The sequence below is a fragment of the Oncorhynchus masou genome, chromosome 30, assembly GCF_036934945.1.
Source record: "Oncorhynchus masou masou isolate Uvic2021 chromosome 30, UVic_Omas_1.1, whole genome shotgun sequence".
In the NCBI taxonomy this organism is placed as follows: Eukaryota; Metazoa; Chordata; class Actinopteri; order Salmoniformes; family Salmonidae; genus Oncorhynchus; species Oncorhynchus masou.
The window spans coordinates 14,834,222-14,852,265 of record NC_088241.1 but is presented as its reverse complement, the minus strand read 5'-3'; the positions used below and the strand labels follow the sequence as shown (position 1 = coordinate 14,852,265).

Sequence of the window (18,044 nt, the reverse complement as noted above, 5' to 3'; positions counted from 1 at the left end):
ACAATTGTGTTATTGCAGCATTTATTACGACAGTAAAATTAATAATTATTTATCCTAAAACTCATGCATGGAAAGTGACAAGTTCTTCTGAGAAAGGGTTGAGATGGTGGAAGTGGAAGTGGTGTTTGAAGATGAAAGCGCATCGAGTACAGCGAGTGAGAAAGATGAGTGGACAACAGTGAAGCCCAAGAATTGTACAAAAACAGCTAAAATAATTGTGGAAAATTAGTCGTTGCTTGTTGGAGTACGTTTTTTGGACAAGTATGTTCATTGAGAAATCCTTATGAAGTCACTAGGATTGTGAAGAAAAAAGTGGGAAAATGGATGCAGTCAAAGTAACCAGGAGTGTTATGGTGTTAAGCACGTTGTGACATCTGTTGATGTAAAAAAGACTTTCTAAAAACATTTGATTTGATATCCTATGTATCTAAAGAGCAAAAGGAGGGTGCATTGTTGCTTGTGAAATTATCGATGCATGAAGTCGACAGCTTTGATTTTTGGAGCAGAGCCCCGGTAAAAGGTGGTATCTTTTGCGTCCCATTGGACATTGATAATCAATATCTTAGGCAAAACAAATCCAGGAGTAGTTCATGCACGTCGCTTGACCCGTATGGAGAATTGGGGGAAAAGGAGCAAAGTTTATCTGTATTACTGATGTTTGATGAAGGGTTTCTAACTCCCTATGTGAAACTGGAATATATAAGATACCCCATAAGAGCGTTCGTGCAAAACCCGATGCAATGCAAGACATTTTGAAAGTTGTAGTTTGGCCACGTGTGAAGTGTTTGCAGACGGAAGGAATATGCTATTGAATGTAAAATGTTGCAACTGTGGTGGAGATCATATTTACGAATTCCCAAAGTGCCCTGTGAAAAATGTTGAGGTGTCAAAGATCAGGGCTTGTACAGCAAATATCTTATATGGAGGCGGTGAAGAGAGTTGAAGGGGCAACAGCCCACAGTTCTGAAGAAGATATGGCGGTGGATGCACCGCAAATGTTAAACATCAAAGTGATCTGGATACACTTACTGTGAAGAAGGTGGATTGTGTAGCATTTATATACACATTAATAATTGTACTGCACAAGTGTCCAAGAAGCTGAGAAGACTTCATGGCAGACGCACTGCAAGAACTACTTTCGCCAGAAAATATGCCACCCTCACAGGATCTTTCTGAGCCTGTGTACGTAACTGATTAGAACAGAAAAGCAAGCTGATTTAGTTTAATTAAAAATGAGTTATTGAAAGTTTGTATGGATTTATTTGTACCCCGCATTATTTCCTTTTGGGGATATTTATTACCCACCTGTACAGTAGGTGGCGGTATGCACATATAATGGTTGCGAAAGCTATTATACCAAAGAAGAAAACGCTTGAACTTAGTATGTTTGGAATGTATGTCCTGTGTCGGCTACCGGAGGAAGAATGGCCGGCTGGATGTGGTTTCGTTGCTTTTTGGGGCCTCATCTCCAGAGAGTGCACCGTTCACAGGAGGAGTCCCGAACCGAAGGAAGAGCAGGCAGGAGGGTAGGCTCACGGCAGATACCGTGCTTGTGTTTGTGACCGACCAGGAAGAGCTAGGAATGTAACTTTGGTCGACGCTAGCACTAGCTCCGGCCAGGATGTGTCAGTACGTGTTATTGAAACTGCTGTCAATCACTGACCGGTGACAATGTGAAAAATGATGCATAGTTAACACATTTGGGAATGTTCAGCTAGATTCCAAGGAGAATCAAGTATAATGGCTATCTTTGTGTTGTTGCAGGTGAGCATGCTAGCAAGCACGTAACCTAAGCCGCTTTTAGCTATGCTAGGTAGCTAACGTTAGCTGTACTAGCTAGACAGGGAAATCATTGCAGTTATCCAGTTAGCTGGCTTGGCTAGTCACCACTCATTTAGCAGCTAACTACTTCCCCTTCTCTTACAACCCCAGGGATGGACTTATCAACCCAAGAGCCTGGAGAAACACACTGACAGCATCCTCGGATGGGTCAGTATATAACTAGCAAGTTACCACAAGTTGTATCAAATTGTTGATCATTAATCTGTTTTGATTAGCTAGAGAACAAACTTTATTTTACTATTACACTATTGTTTTTGCATAAATTGAAGCCACAGTTAAAGACAAGTCGCACACTCGCATAGCTATACAGGTAGTCTATACATTCTCATACTTTGTGTTGCGATGTAACTGTTCCCTTGTGTTTTCTACCTCCAGGCGTCAGCTTTGTGGTCTCTGTCATACTACAGCTCCCCTCTCCTCCTCTGCTACCTTTACAGAAAAGGTAGTGTGTGTGTGTGTGTGTGTGTGTGTGTGTGTGTGTGTGTGTTCGCTCATGCGATATGAAAGGTAATAAAAAATGACTCATGCAGTAATGCTCTTATTGGGTTTAACTATTAATACCTCCCAGCTGTAGTGTAGTAGGTAAGTATTGGTACTGGCTAGTGGTGTTCTAGTTTGACGTAGGACATGTGTGCATGCTTTAGTGCAAGAAAGAGGAAGCAAATGGCTATTACTAGCCTAATTGTTTGTGTAGTGTTCGTAGCCCAAACTGTTGCTGTGTGTTTCAGGGTACATCTGCAGCAGTAAGCTGGTACCAGTCAGTCAGTATGTGGGAACTGTAATGGTTTGTCTGCTGGGAGTCGCCTTTCTGAGAGGTGAGAACTTTACCACTCTTTTTACTGAACTTGTATTGCTCTTCCTGGATTGGTCTGGTTTGAGAAATCCTGTGTTCAATGCTCCCCCACCCACCCCAATAAAATATTCTAGCATCTCAAACCTAATTGTAGAGAATATAGTGTCTGGTGTTCATCTACTAAACAGATATTGGATTGTGTGTGACTAGGCTACAGTGATTATGATTTCACACACTGACTCCCTCACAAGGTGTGGGTCTGTCAGGTACACTAAGTACACCACTGAGACTCTCTCTGGCACTCGCTGCTTCTCTCTCCCTTTCCCTCCCTCTCAGGTTGGGGACGGTGGAGGAACTCTGAGTATCAACAGTTCATCTCCATTCTGGAGGAAACCAGGAAGAACCACACGCCTAGCAACAAGGTAACACTGCTATGGCAACAGCTTGTCAACAGTTGGGCTGCTTCTCAAATGACACCTTACTCCCCATATGGTGTGTTATGTCTAACCAGTACCCTATATGTCATTTGATATTATTCTCAGGCCTGTTTTGCTTGTGGTTGTCAATCTTGAATTCAAGAAACAAGCCACAGCTATTCTTTCTGATCGTTAATTTTGAATGTACTGTCTGTAGAAAAAGCTGGCCTGCTATGATTTTGACTTCTCTCACTGGCCGGCAGACTTCAGCTGGGAAGAAGTTAGCAATCCGTGAGTTGTGTGTGCAATTTGCGTACTGATTATGAGCCTTTTACACGTGTTCATTTTTACACTGTGATTGTAGTTTTTTTTGGTATGAAATACACCAGGTGATACAGTAAAATGTTAACAGGATGACTGTGTCTGGGTTATGATTTGAGAGTAAGGCTCTATTTTCACTATATAACTCTTGTTAAATATCCCTTCTAACATCCTGTGTGACAGGAAGCTGATGTCCAAGACAGGAGTGTCTCTACTGAAGCCAGAGCCCAAACTGAGAGGGGCAGCAGACAGCGTGCTGAACTCTTTACGCACTCTACCATGTCACATCGTCAGGTATAGACGACTACAATATCCACAATACACTGTACTCTACCAGGGCTTGACATTACAATTTTTAGCCACTTTTCTTTGGACAAGTAGGACAGGGTTATTTATTAAAATGTTTAACTTGTGCGAAAAAGTTTTTTTTTTTTTTGGGGGGGGGGCGGCAAAAGGTGACTGAAAATTGTTGTATGATGTAAAATATCCTTCATTACTAGGGTAGCCTAGTGGTTAGAGCGTTGGACTAGTGACCGGAAGGTTGCAAGTTCAAACCACCGAGCTGACAAGGTACAAATCTGTCATTCTGCCCCTGAACAAGGCAGTTAACCCACTGTTCCTAGGCCGTCATTGAAAATAAGAATTTGATATTAACTGACTTGCCTAGTTAAATAAAGGTAAAGTAAATAAAAAATGTATCTTCTGCCATTGTGGCCTTGAGCACAAAACTTAAAAGACTACTGTTTAAAACACATGTGGTCCATCAACCCTCCATCTGGAGAGCTACCAGGTGTGCAGACTTGGGATCCAAACCTGCACAAATACACCAGTCAGCTTATCAAGGTCCTGTTGAGCAGGTCCTGTTGTCCACCCTGCAACATTACAATTACAACCAAATACTTTGTCTTTGTACAATGATTCCCTCGTTAAATGAACCAGGGATCAAACGGCTAAGGTTGGTGAGGTAGCTAACTAAGATGTTTTATCTATTTGTAAGGTTAAAATATTCAGTGTTCAGGGAAGATCTTGACAACATTGTTACTTGTCAATTAGGCTATTCTAAGAATATATATTTGTAACTTTGTCAGAATTACATGGCCAGAATTGAATAGATGAGAATCCTAGCTAATTTTGAGGGCTTGCGGCTGTTTTACAACCGAAGTATGCCTCATTTGGTTTCATCAACTGCACCCGTATCAACTGTGTCCCCCATTTGCGGTTATACAAAAGTGCCAGTGGAAAGTTATTTTAGGACATCGGACATGACAATAACATTAATACATGCTAAGTAGTTAACTAGCAAGATCACCAGCCAAACTACACTATGTTTTGAATTGGCTATCTTGTTAGTCTGTTGTGTGTGTGTCACCTGTGTGTGCCAGCGGGTTGTTGCCAGGGGAGAGAGACTTGCGCAGCAAGGATTTTCATTGCTGACCAAAAATAAGCTATAAGTGGGCAAATGACTTACTAACAAGCAATGAATATCAACAAATGTGCACATGTGGTTCGCTTTAATCTCAAACGCATCTCTCAACTACCTGATTGAAAGACCACTCGTGCTTGTCAATACAGGCTTTCAATAATTCTTTGCCCATGCGCTCCGCATAGATTGGGAGAACAGTGTGTAACGCTACATGTGGAGGACACAGATCCAGTTCTGAATGGACTACCCTAATTCATATTGTGCTTTATTTTATTTGTCCATTCGGACAACTTAAATCTATATTGTTCTTGTTTGCCATTTGTTTTAAATATTGTTTTTACTTGCCCTGGTCAAGCGTGAATGTCGACCCCTGTCTGCCATGCCACTCTGTCAGGTATAAACAGACTACGAAACCCACAACACACTGTACCCTACCGTGCCACATCGTCAAGTACTAAACTACACTGAACAAAAATAGAAATATTTCAACGAATTCTAAGTTTTTACTGAGATTATATTAGAAAATCAGTCAATTTAAATCAGTTCATTAGGCCTTATGGATTTCACATGACTGAGAATACAGATATGCATCTGTTGGTCATAACTTAAAAAAAAAATAGGGGTGTGTATCAGAAAACCAGTCATTGTTTTGGTATGGCCACCATTTGCCTCATGCAGAGCGACATATCTCATTCACATAGAGTTGATCAGGATGTTGACTGTGGCCTCTGGGATGTTGTCCCACTCCTCTTCAATGGCTGTGCGAAGTTGCTTTATATTGGTGGGAGCTGTTGTACGTGTTGATCCAGAGCATCCCAAACATTCTCAATGGGTGAGATGTCTGGTGAGTATGCAGGCCATGAAAGAACTGGGACATTTCCAGCTTCCCGAAATTGTGTACAGATCCTTGCAACATGGGACCGTGCATTATCATGCTGAAACATGAGGTGATGGCGTTGGATGAATGGCATGACAATGGGCCTTAGCTTATGCCTGGCCATACCATAACCCAGCGTTTCCCAAACTCGGTCCTTGTGACCCCAATGGGTGCCCTTTCCCCCCCTAAAACACTACACAGCTGATTCAAATCATCAAAGCTTGATGATGATTTGAATCAGCTGTGTAGTGCTAGGGCAAAACCCAAAACGTGCACCCCTTTGGTTCCCAAAGACCGATTTTGGGAAACTGCCATAACCCCAGCAAAAACCACAAAACATGGTCTGTGGTTGTGAGGCCACATACTGACAATTTTGGTTCCTGGTAAATTTGGTAAATAAATTGACATTCTCTGGCAACCACTCTGGTGGAAGTCCCTGTAGTCGGCATGCCAATTGCATGTTCCCTCAACTTGACATCTGTGGCATTGTGTTGTGTGGCCTTTTTATTGTCCCCAGCAAAAGGTGCACCTGTGTAATGATCATGCTGTTTAATCCGCTTCTTGATATGCCACACCTGTTAGGTGGATGGATTATCTTGGCAAAGGAGAAATGCTCACGAACAGGGATTTAAAAAAAATTGTGCACAAAATTGGAGAGATATAAGCATTTTGTGAGTGAACATTTATGGGATCTTTTATTTCAGCTCATGAAACACCTTACATGTTGCGTTTTCATTTTACATGTTACATTTTTATATTTTTGTTCAGTGTAAATGCACTACATTTTACCACACCACATCAGGCACTAAACTAAATGCACTATATTCTACCACATCAGGTACTAAACTAAATGCACTATATTCTACCATACCACATCGTCAGGTATAAACACTCAATAGACTACAATATACCACACCACCATGCAACATAATCAGATATCGTACAACACAGGTCATAATGTAACTAAATACTGTTTCTGTCACAGTTTCTCTCTGCGCCACACTTACAGCAGGCAGGCTTGGTATATTTGATTGATGTTACATTACTGCCTGCTAGCCCACTGACACTACCTTTTCTCTCCTCTCCCTCTTTGTCCCCCTTTCTAGTTTTCTGATTGCCCACTCATTTGGGAGGAGGATTCTGTACCCTGGGTCTGTATACCTACTGCAAAGGGCTATGAGACCCATGCTACAACAGGGCCAGGCTAGACTTATAGAAGAGGTGAGTCATCACACATCACAGTAGGGTCAAGTTACATTCATTTACAATAGTTATACATGTATTCATATACAGTGCATTCAGAAAGTATTCAGACCCACTGACCTTTTCCACATTTTGTTATGTTACAGCCTTATTAAATAATTGTCTTCATCAATCTACACACAATACCCCATAATGACAAAGCTAAAACAGGTTTTTAGAAATGGCTTATTTACATAACCATTCAGACCCTTTGCTATGAGACTCAAAATTGAGCTCCGGTGCATCCTATTTCCATTGATCATCCTTGAGATGTTTCTACAACTTGATTGGAGTCCATCTGTGGTAAATTCAATTAATTGGACATGATTTCGAAAGGCACACGTGTCTATGTAAGGTCCCACAGTTGTCAGAGCAAAAACCAAGCCGTGAGGTCGATGGAATTGTCCGTAGAGCTCCGAAAAAGGATTGTGTCGGCACAGATCTGGGAAAGGGTACCAAAAAATGTCTGCAGCATTGAAGGTCCCTGTTACGCATGCCTCTATGAAGAGGGAACGCAACACCCTGCTATAACTCAACTCTCCGTGAAGTGAAAGAGGTCTGGACTTTAGGCGTGAGTAAGGATGACAACAGACAGAATGTGGTACCGTTTACAAAGACTTTATTCCTTTACACGGTAATATGGGGAAAAGGGGCTGGACGGAAGCAAAGAAAGTAAATCTCAAAGCCCCCCCCCCTCTCCTATCTTACCTGCCTAACCAATACTTACCTAATTTAGCACCACCTGGTGCCCTAACCAAAATACAGAGGGTGGTCCGCCCAGGTCTTACCTATTGTGCCAAGACAGTGAATATACTACGGGTATATGTATGCCCGCAGGCCTCTTGCCTAAGCACTCCCTAGGTGCCTTCCCCTTCCCCCCTGGGAACAAATGAAACAGGAGAACAAATAATTTCTCAAACAAACTAAGAAACAAAGAACATACCAACTGACATCAAAAATTAAGCCATCTATGATTGAGCAAACAAACTCACTGAACATACCAACTGGCTACCAACAACTAACATAGTAAATTATCCACAGCCATCAGCCTCCCCACCTCTCTCAGCAATGATTCTCTATCACATTCAATGACCTCCCAGCAATTAATTTCCTGAACAGAACACTGGCTTTTATATAGCTTCAGAATGAATGTGTAACTGGAGACAGCTGCGTCTTGACGAAATGCTCTCCAATTAGCCATGAAGTCGACTGGATGTCAATCAGCTCTGCTTGAGGGATTTTTCCTGAACAGAACACTGAAGCCATGAATTCTGGAGACAGCTGAAAGAAAGCCATGAAGTCACCAATCAGCTGCTTGATTTCACCATTTCAAAAAGAAACTGCAAATACAAAACTACAAACTGGGGAACGTAACAGTCCCCAAGAACACACTGGCCTCTATCATTCTTAAATGGAAGAATTGTGGAACCCCAGGAGAAAGGCCTTGGTCAGGGAGGTGGCCAAGAAACCGATGGTCACTCTGACAGAGCTCCAGAGTTCCTCTGGAGATGGGATAACCTTCCAGAAGGACAACAATCTCTGCAGCACTCCACCAATCAGGCATTTGTGGTAGAGCGGCCAGGTGGAAGCCACTCCTCAGTAAAAGGTACATGATAGCCCACTTGGAGTTTGCCAGAAGTCACCTAAAGGACTCTCAGACCATGAGAAACAAGATTCTCTGGTCTGATGAAAGCAAGCTTGAACTCTTTGGCCTGAATGCCAAGCATCATATCTGGAGGAAACCTGGTGCCATCCCAACAGTGAAGCATGGTGGTGGCATTATCATGCTGTGGGGATGCTTTTCAGTGGTAGGGACTGGGAGATGAGTCAGGATCGAGGGAAAGATGAACGGAGAACAGTACAGAGATCCTTGATGAAACCCTGCTCCAGAGCACTCAGGACCTCAGACTGTGATGACGGTTCACTTTCCAACAGGTCAACGACCCTAAGAACACAGCCAAGACAACGCAGGAGTGGCTTCCGGACAAGTCTCTGAATGTCCTTGACATCACTGTAGGGACCAAACTGGTATATGCAGTTTGTCTGGCCCTAGTCTGTTGTGGGAAGGAGTTGACCACTTTCACCAACATATTGTAAGTATCACTTCTTCCAGCCAGAGCCGGGATTTGAACCTGATCTAACATCTCTGGAGAGACCTGAAATAGCTGTGCAGCGACGATCCCCCATCCAACCTGATAGAGCTTGAGAGGATCTGCAGGGAAGAATGGGAGAAACTCTCCAAATACAGGTGTGCCAAGCTTGTAGTGTCATACCCAAGAAGACTCGAGGCTGTAATCGCTGCCAAAGGTGCTTCAACAAATTACTGAGTGAAGTCTGAAAACTTATGTAAATGTGTTATTTCAGTTTGATAATTTTTTTTGAATAAATTTGCATGCATTTCTAAAAACCTATTTTAGCTTTGTCATTGTAGTGTGTAGCTGGGGGGGGGGATTTCATCTTTTTAGAATAAGGCTATAACGTAACAAAATGTGGAAAAGGTCAATGGGTCTGAATACTTTCAGAATGCACTGTATGCAGCCTTTATCTTATAGAACTGCGTATCTTGAAGTTTCTTTTTTCCGATCCGTGTCTGTACCTCTCTCCCTCTTCTGTGTGCAGTGTGAGGGCCAGAGGAACAAGCTGGTGGCGTGTGATGGGAATGAGATTGATACCATGTTTGTGGACCGCAGGAGAGAAGAAGGACTGCACGGACAGACTCTGGTAAGGACCTGCACTAGGCTCTGAACCATCTGAACTACATTACCCATGATTCCTCTGATAAGGAACTGGACTACAGTAGGCTCTATGAACCATCAGAACTACATTACCCATGTTTCCCTGTGAGGTCTGTAGTGTTGGCTGTATGTTGTAGGTGATCTGCTGTGAGGGGAACGCAGGCTTCTATGAGGTGGGCTGTATGAACACTCCATTGGAAGGTAAGGAACCTCTGACACTTTTACACATCAAATACTTCTTTCTTACTTCCATCCTACTTAGCATCTTTCGTTGTGAAGATCACTGTTCATACATGGTGGTTAACATATTCCTGTTAAATTTAAACTAGAGCAGTATAAAGCCGTGTCTGTCTGTGTTGCAGGTGGATACTCAGTGCTTGGCTGGAACCACCCTGGCTTTGCAGGAAGCACGGTAAGCCTTAGTGTCCCTCGCTCGTCCCCATCACGCGTTTGTGTGAACTTACCAGCATATTTCAACGGCATTATTAGGCAAGTTTGTCTTATGTGGAAAGTCTGGTTTGTCTACACGTGTCATTCATAGAGAAGGTTGGAAGACGCACAGTGTTCTGGGTTCAATTCCCACAGGGGACCAGCAGGTAAAAGTAGGAAAATGTATCCAATCACTCTGGATAAGAGCTTCAGCTACTGAAATCTAAATGTCTGTGTTTGCAGCAGATTTGTTTCTGTCTCAAATGTGCATTGACATGAAAGTAAATGTAAAACAATAACTCTTCGTTCCCCTATCCACTCCCTTATTTCTCTCTCAGGGTGTACCGTTCCCCCAGAACGAGGCCAATGCCATGGATGTAGTGATCCAGTTTGCAGTGCACAAGCTGGGCTTCCAGCTCAGTGACATAATGGTGTATGCTTGGTCCATAGGGGGATTCACAGGTAGGGACCAAACTGGTATATGCAGTTTGTCTGGCCCTAGTCTTGTGGGAATGAGTTGACCAATTTCACCAACATATTGTAAGTACCACTTCTTTATTTCTCCCCCTTCTCTTCATTTTCTCTCCATCTCACTCTTCTCGCCCACCCTCTCTCCTCCCTTCTCTCTCCCCCTCCCCTCTTATATTTCCTTTTCTCTTTCTCTGTCTATATATTTATCTCTCGCTCAGCCAGTTGGGCTGTGATGTCCTATCCAGAGATCCAAGCGCTGGTATTGGACGCCTCCTTTGATGACCTGCTTCCGCTGGCCCTCAAGGTCATGCCCGACAGCTGGAGTGAGTCTCTCGCAGGGGTCATAGGTCAAGGCGTGGAAAAAAACAGTGATGTCATATAAACAAATGTATTGTTGGCCTGATGTGGCCTGATGTGTGTGTCTTTGTACGGGCTGTGTTTGGTTCAGGATCTGACAATGAAAATGGTGTGTTTCAGGGCCTCTGGTGACACACACAGTTAGGCAGTACATGAACCTCAACAGCGCAGAACAGCTCTGCAAGTAAGTGCAACACTCTTTACTTCACAAAAACACTTTACACGTGTATGTGACTGACACGAACATATCATCCATGGAAAATATTGGGTACGTTTATTTGAATTGAATCACGTTTTGACAGCATCCCATTTGATTTGAACAAAACATTCCGTATATTACCCATGGAAGAAGTGGTTGGAAAGGGACTTCCTGAATGCCAAAACATTCAGGAGAATAAAGGTGCCCAAAGTTGACCTATTTTGCGTATCCTACCATATCATCAGATATCCATGTCTTCATCACAGGAAAATTTTTACTTTTGAGTTTGATATAAATTAAAAACTTAAAAACAGGGTTGTCAAACTATTGTATGAATTCTAGATGTTACATTTTTTTCAACCTTTTTTAAAGGGTAGGAAGCATGAATTTTAACTCACCAATATAACAAGTGTGGTCAGACTTAGTAGCTTAGTTGTAGTAATGATCTGGTTGCCTATAAGTACAAACATATAGTTATGTTTTTGGGTTATTACATTTTAACTTATTTCTGGATAACTTCTAAACTACCCACAATGCACTATTTCTCAACGTCATATGGAGGATATACTCTGTGCTACGGAGTTTGTTTTCTAGTTCGGTAGCTATCTCAAACTGGCTAACGTTAGCCACACCTCATGCTATTCAGACTTTGACCAGTTACCAGAGCCATGGGCACAAAACAGAAGACCAAACCTGCTTCCTCTAATTGTGTAGTATCTGGTCTGTTCTACTTTTTATTTTGTGAACTTTTCAGAATGTTCTGTGGAGTAGGCTACAGGAGTTTTGTAACTTTTTCTACCTTGGCTTAGTGCAGCGGTTCTTAACCTTGTTGGAGGTACTGAACTCCACCAGTTTCATATGCCCATTCACCAAACCCTTAATTGGAAAAATAAAATGTGATTTTTTTCAAATTCAAAACATTGGTACCGGTATATTTTTACTGGTGCACAAAATGAACCGTGCATCAACATCACTGTGTTCAAAGAACAAAATCATCAACATGATTTTCACACAAAAATAAAAACATAATAATTAATATTTACTGCAAATCAGTGTGACTTCTGCTGTTGCCTTTGAGAGACCATTTCAGAAATGCACGGCTTCACCTTGGCAAGTGCCACTCTCATGTCATTTTCGCAACAGTCTGTTCCTTTTCTTCGTTTTTATGTCCAGCCTCCTCAAAGGATTGCTCACAAAGATATGTTGTAACAAACGGTATGAAAATCTCCAGAGCTTTCTTAGAAATAACAGGGTACATTACCATTTGTTGACACCAAAACGTTGATGGCACATATTGCACTTTTACTTTTCCAACACTTAGTTTTTGCATTATTTAAACCAAATTGAACATTTCATTCATTTGATGTATTATATTAAGTTAAAATAAGTGTTCACTCAGGATTGTTGTAATCGTCATTATTATTATGGGGGGGGGGTGTAAAAATTTGTCCTCCAATAATCGTTATTGCCGTTGAAAAATCAATCTGTTGACCTCTAGCTAAAAGAGCTCCAACGGTCCCCCCCCCTTGCCTCGTGAATGACATCATTACTGGTTAAAGACAGTGTGCAGCTATATTAAATAAGCTACTTCTATGTAAATGATGTTGATCAGTACAATAAAATAAGTCCCAAATGGAAGGGAAACTCATCTGTAGTCCCATGAAATCAGCCAAAACAAGCTCAACTCAATGCATGCACACACTCATATTGAATATGCAAACACCTGTATTGTGTACAAAACATTAGGTTCACATGTTCTTTCCATTGCAGACTGACCAGGTGAAATCTATGATCCCTTATTGATGTCTCGTGTTGAATCCACTTCGATCAGTGTAGATCAGTGGTTCCCAAACTGGGAAACGCGCAGTGCCTTCGAGGGTAAACCAAATAAAAATGTGATTCACGTTTAAAAATATATATATATATATATATTTGTTACATTTTCCTTCAGATTTTCAAAACAGTCCATTTGTATTTTCCAACAGGGCTATGCATTTGGGTGAGTTTTTTTCTCTCTCTCGCCTGAGTAGCCTCGTTTCACTGCCAAAAATCACATTAAACCATCTTCAGTAAAGCGAAATAACACAATGTCAAATACAGGTATCCTTATCAAATAATTAGCATCCAATCACATTAACTGTTACTCTCTCGCGGGAATTCCATTAACAGTCCGTATGTAACCAAACGTAGCTGCTGCTGCTCATGTTGGTATCTGTACTGATGGCGCAAAAGCCATGCCAGGGAGACATGGGTGTGCAAGCAGTTGCTCAGTACACCGCAGCATCCGCAAAGGGAATGCCTGACAGCTTGAAAGACGTTTCACTGTCATGTCCAAAACGTCTTTCAAGCTGTCAGGCATTCCCTTTGCGGATGCTGCGGTGTACCGAGGGGCCTTGAACTCTTGTATTTTCTGCACTATGCAATAATATGGGCAGCGACCATGTAACGATTCTGCAACAAACATAGTGCGCTGGTTATCAAGAGGCAAAGACAAGACAATGTCAAATGTGATATAGCGAAGCACCTGAGTGAGCTGGGTGTGCAATTACGCAGGTACTTTCCCGAAACGGACGACACAAACAACTGGATTTGTTATACCTTTCATGTCCTGCCTCCAGTCCACTTACCGATATCTGAACAAGAGAGCCCCATCAAAATTGCAACAAGTGGTTCTGTGAAAATTGAATTGAATCAAAGTCACTGGCAGATTTCTGGATAGGGCTGTGCTCAGAGTATCCTGCCTTGGGAAATCTCACTATTAAGACACTGATGCCCTTTGCAACCCCGTACCTCTGAGGGTGGATTCTCGGCCCTCAGTCGCTTGAAAACTAAATACAGGCACAGACTATGTGTGGGAAATGATTTAAGACTGAGACTCTCTCCAATACAACCGAACATTGCAGAGTTATGTGCATCCTTTCACACACCCTTCTCATTAATCTGTGGTGAGTTATTCACATTTTTTGATGGAACACATTTTTGTATTTATAGGTTTTATGTAAGATGTCTAACTAAAGAGCAAAATTATTGATTATTTGTGCCCTGGTCCTTTAAGAGCTCTTTGTCACAACCCAGCTCGTGGGAAGTGACAGTCATTCTTATGTTTCAAATGTATTTGTGATGGCACAAAAAACTAATTTGGAGAGTGCGCTGACCCTGGTGCTAGAGGGGCTACGTAGGTGGAGTTTGAATGTTCGAAGGGGTACGGGACTATAAAAGGTTTGGGAACCACTGGAGTAGATGAAGGGGAGGAGACAGGTTAAAGAAGGATTGTTAAGCCTTGAGACATGGATTGTGTATCTGTGTCATTCAGAGGGTGAATGGGAAAGACAAAAGATTATACTGCCTTTTCCACGATCAACAGTTTCCCGTGTGTATCAAGAATGGTCCACCACCCAAAGGGCATCCAGCCAACTTGAATCAAGACGGGCCACATCCCTGTGGAATGATTGACACCTTATGGAGTCCATGCCCTGACGAATTGAGGCTGTTCTGAGGGGGGCTCAATATTAGGAAGGTGTTCAATGTTTTGTACACTGTGTATAGGCCTAGGTTACTACTTGATTTAGCCAGTTTATCAATCATTCAAATACATTTCCATTATGTGAATAATTAGTCAAATTGATTGTATAATTGATTAATTCATCCTTACATAGCCGTCTCTGAAAAATGTTAAAGTAAAAACTGTAAAATCTAATGATTTTGAATTTAAAAGATGCTCAACGATTGACAGTAGTCAGTAGCTGAGTTTCTGTATCAAGTGCCATTCTGTGACTGGCTAATATTCCTTTTTTGGTGTTGAGAAACATGACGGCATCTGTATCAAAGTCAATTCTGGTATTGTGACCTACTGTATTCAAGACCATGTGTCACCTGAGGGTGGGCACAACACAACTTCAGATGTAAAGTAGGGTATAAGCTATGTATACAATGTATACAAATATGAACAAAGGAGTTTTACAAGTTTTTAGATAATTGTGTTTAAGTATAAAAGTTTTTTAAATATCAATTACAACTATCTTTTCCAGTGATGAAGACAAGGATGTGTGGTATGGTGGGATATGCAAATTAGTTCAACTTTGAGCACCTTTATTCTCCTGAATGTTTTGGCAAGCAGGTCCAAAAGGACACGTTCTGAGCACTTTTACAATGGGCAAATATGTATGGGAGGTCAAAGGGGTGCTGTTTTACCCGATGGGAGATTTTGTGACCCAAACACTCGAGTTCTTCCTTAGGTACCAGGGACCAGTGCTTCTGATCAGAAGAACCAAAGATGAGATCATTACCACCACGTGAGTCACTATGAAGGCATGAATAACGAAAAGGGCCCGTTCCGATTAGATATGCGCTGGTAAATCTAGGTAGTGACTGGTTTCACTGACTGACTTGTGTTTCAGGGGTCCAGAAGACATCATGTCCAACAGAGGAAACAACCTCCTGCTCAAACTTCTGCAGTTCAGGTCGGTTCTGTCTCCAAGACCTCTCACAGGCTGTGTATGTCTATATACACATTGTCCACTACAGACCTGATTATCCACAACCTCACACAGACAGCTAAGGTGTTGCCTTGTACATACACTAGGAACAGAGAGTAAGCGCTGTGTTTCTGTTTAAACCCTTTCTGATGTCATATCTTCAGGTACCCCAAGGTGATGACAGACGATGGAGTCAGGGCCATCAGAGCATGGCTGGCAGCCTCCAACCATGTAGAAGAGGCAGCGGTGTACAGTAGCTATGAGGTGGATGATGACTGGTGTGTGTCTGTTCTGCAGTCGTATAAGACGGAGAGAGACGTTTTCTTCCCCTGGAGCGTTGGTAAGACTGCTCCTCAAATGACCACACCATTACAGCTGTTTGACTTAGATTAGAAGCTCCCGAGATGAATTACCTGATGGAATTTATTTTGGTCTTTTGGCAAAAGGGTTTGTTCACTGCCCCTTAGACGCTCCTTTCTGCCAGAGGTAGTAAAAGAAAAGATACCTTAATATAAAATGACCCAGTAAAAGTCTAGAAGTATCAGATTTTAAATGGTCAATTGTCATACTTGAGTAAAAGTACAAAGTAAATGCTATACATCAAACCAGACGGCACAATTTACTTTTTTTGACAGCCAGGGGCAGCTCCAACACTCGGACATCATTTACATTTAGTGAGTCTGCCAGATCAGAGACAGTAGGGATGTTTAGGGATGTTCTCTTGATGTGTGAGAATTGGACCTTTTTCCTCTTCCTGCTAAGCATTCAAATGGTAACTAGTACTTTTGGGTCTCTGGGAAAATGTATGGAGTAAAAATTACATAATTTTCTTTAGGAATGTAGTGTAGTACTTTACACCACTGCTCTCTGTATCTATATATTTTTAACTACGCAAGTCAGTTAAGAACAGGTTCTTATTTACAATGATGGCCTACCAAAAGTCCTATAAACATACACATGTCATTTTTAAGCCTTTCCTGTTTGTCAGGTGAGGACATGACACTGGAGGGAAGACGACAGCTGGCTCTCTTCCTGGTGAGAAACAACTTCTTTCATCTTCCATTGTTCACCCTCTACCACATGACTTGCGTTCTACACCTATAAGTTCATCTGATTCCCTTATATGGAAATGTTAAGGTGGCAAGTGGGCTTCCGTAAGACAATTTCTAGGTTAATTTATTGGGAATGTTATCTCCTATATTGTCCCCCCCTCCTCCCGTTTCATCACTTGTTCCCTCTCTCTTCTCAGGCACGGAAATACATGCGGAACTTCGACTCAACTCACTGCACTCCTCTCCCTTACTCTGAATTCGTTGCCCCTTGGGGACTGTAAGTGTTGACGGATGGATAGAAAGGAGAAGCAAAGATTCAGGCGAGACCAGCCAATCAGAAGAGGTATACAGAGCATGGATTGAATGTGTATCTATGGGAGGTGTTCAAGGCAGCTACACCCAGACGGTATTAGAAAGTTGTGACCCTGCCCACCTGTGGGGGATATCATCTGTGGTTACCCCATTGGCTCACAACAAAAAACTTGGCATTTTGTCTACTTGTTTTAATCAATTACAAAGCTATGTCTAAAGATTACTACTTAGAAAAACTTAATTTTGCCTCATGCCCCTTATGACAATGCTATCGACCGACCGGAACATCAAGCTAGTCAAGACCAACAAACGGACTGACGTTAATTAAACAAACTGTACTTAACAATGCTTTCCACCTGCATACCCTACTTACATTCTGAAGCCACAAGGTTCTTCTCATAGGCTTTATTTCCCTACGTTTGGAGCATTGTTAAGTCTGTCGTTATTTTTGCCCTGGCTACATGCACATTGAACACAGCAGGTTTTTGGAATGCTTTGTTATTTCTGTAGAAAAAAAAGTAAGCTCTTTTCCAATGGGATGAATGGTAAAGAATATTTGTTTTTCCAATTTCTGGGCGTGGACTAGGGGATTTCTTTATTGCGGGGGGTTGTGGTATATGGCCAACATACCACAGCTAAGGGCTGTATCCAGAAACTCTGCAAGAACAGCCATAATTCCACAACCCCCTCGGGCCTTATTGCTTAAATATACACTACCGTCCTCAAACTAGATATTTAAAATACTCCCATTAAAGTAAGCACTGATCTCTAGGTAGTTGGATAAAAGGCTCCATTCTATTGCCTGACAACATTACAAGGGAGAAAAGATACATCTTTAGAAGGAATAAGGAGCTCGTTCCCTCCCTCTGGCTGCATTTTTAAAAGTATACAAATACAGCCAGGCCATCCTCACGTTCTAAAGCGTGACATTTTCTTTTGGGCACTGTCATTATGAACAAAGCTGGGTCCTGTTAAATAAAATGTTGGCAAAATAATTTTTGTATTTCTTATGAAACTGCAATCTTGCATGTATAATTTCTGACCATAATTGTAGACAACTAGGGCCTTGATGTTTTCCAGTCCTGGACCTAATAATTTCA

At 41.9% G+C, this 18,044-nt stretch overlaps 1 protein-coding gene across 1 annotated transcript; it reads left to right on the top strand.

The window, feature by feature from the left end:
- Positions 1 to 1,372: 1,372 nt before the first annotated feature.
- On the top strand, positions 1,373 to 17,939 carry LOC135522123 (phosphatidylserine lipase ABHD16A-like). Its single transcript, XM_064948105.1, has 19 exons — positions 1,373 to 1,526; positions 1,933 to 1,989; positions 2,218 to 2,284; positions 2,571 to 2,657; positions 2,972 to 3,057; positions 3,269 to 3,342; positions 3,556 to 3,666; positions 6,779 to 6,893; positions 9,534 to 9,635; positions 9,787 to 9,850; positions 10,012 to 10,061; positions 10,417 to 10,540; positions 10,768 to 10,872; positions 11,027 to 11,090; positions 15,341 to 15,397; positions 15,503 to 15,565; positions 15,745 to 15,920; positions 16,569 to 16,615; positions 16,830 to 17,939. Exons 1-19 carry the CDS (start codon positions 1,425 to 1,427, stop codon positions 16,911 to 16,913), a joined length of 1,635 nt encoding a protein of 544 aa, XP_064804177.1. The 5' UTR covers positions 1,373 to 1,424; the 3' UTR covers positions 16,914 to 17,939.
- The last annotated feature ends 105 nt before the right edge of the window (positions 17,940 to 18,044 follow it).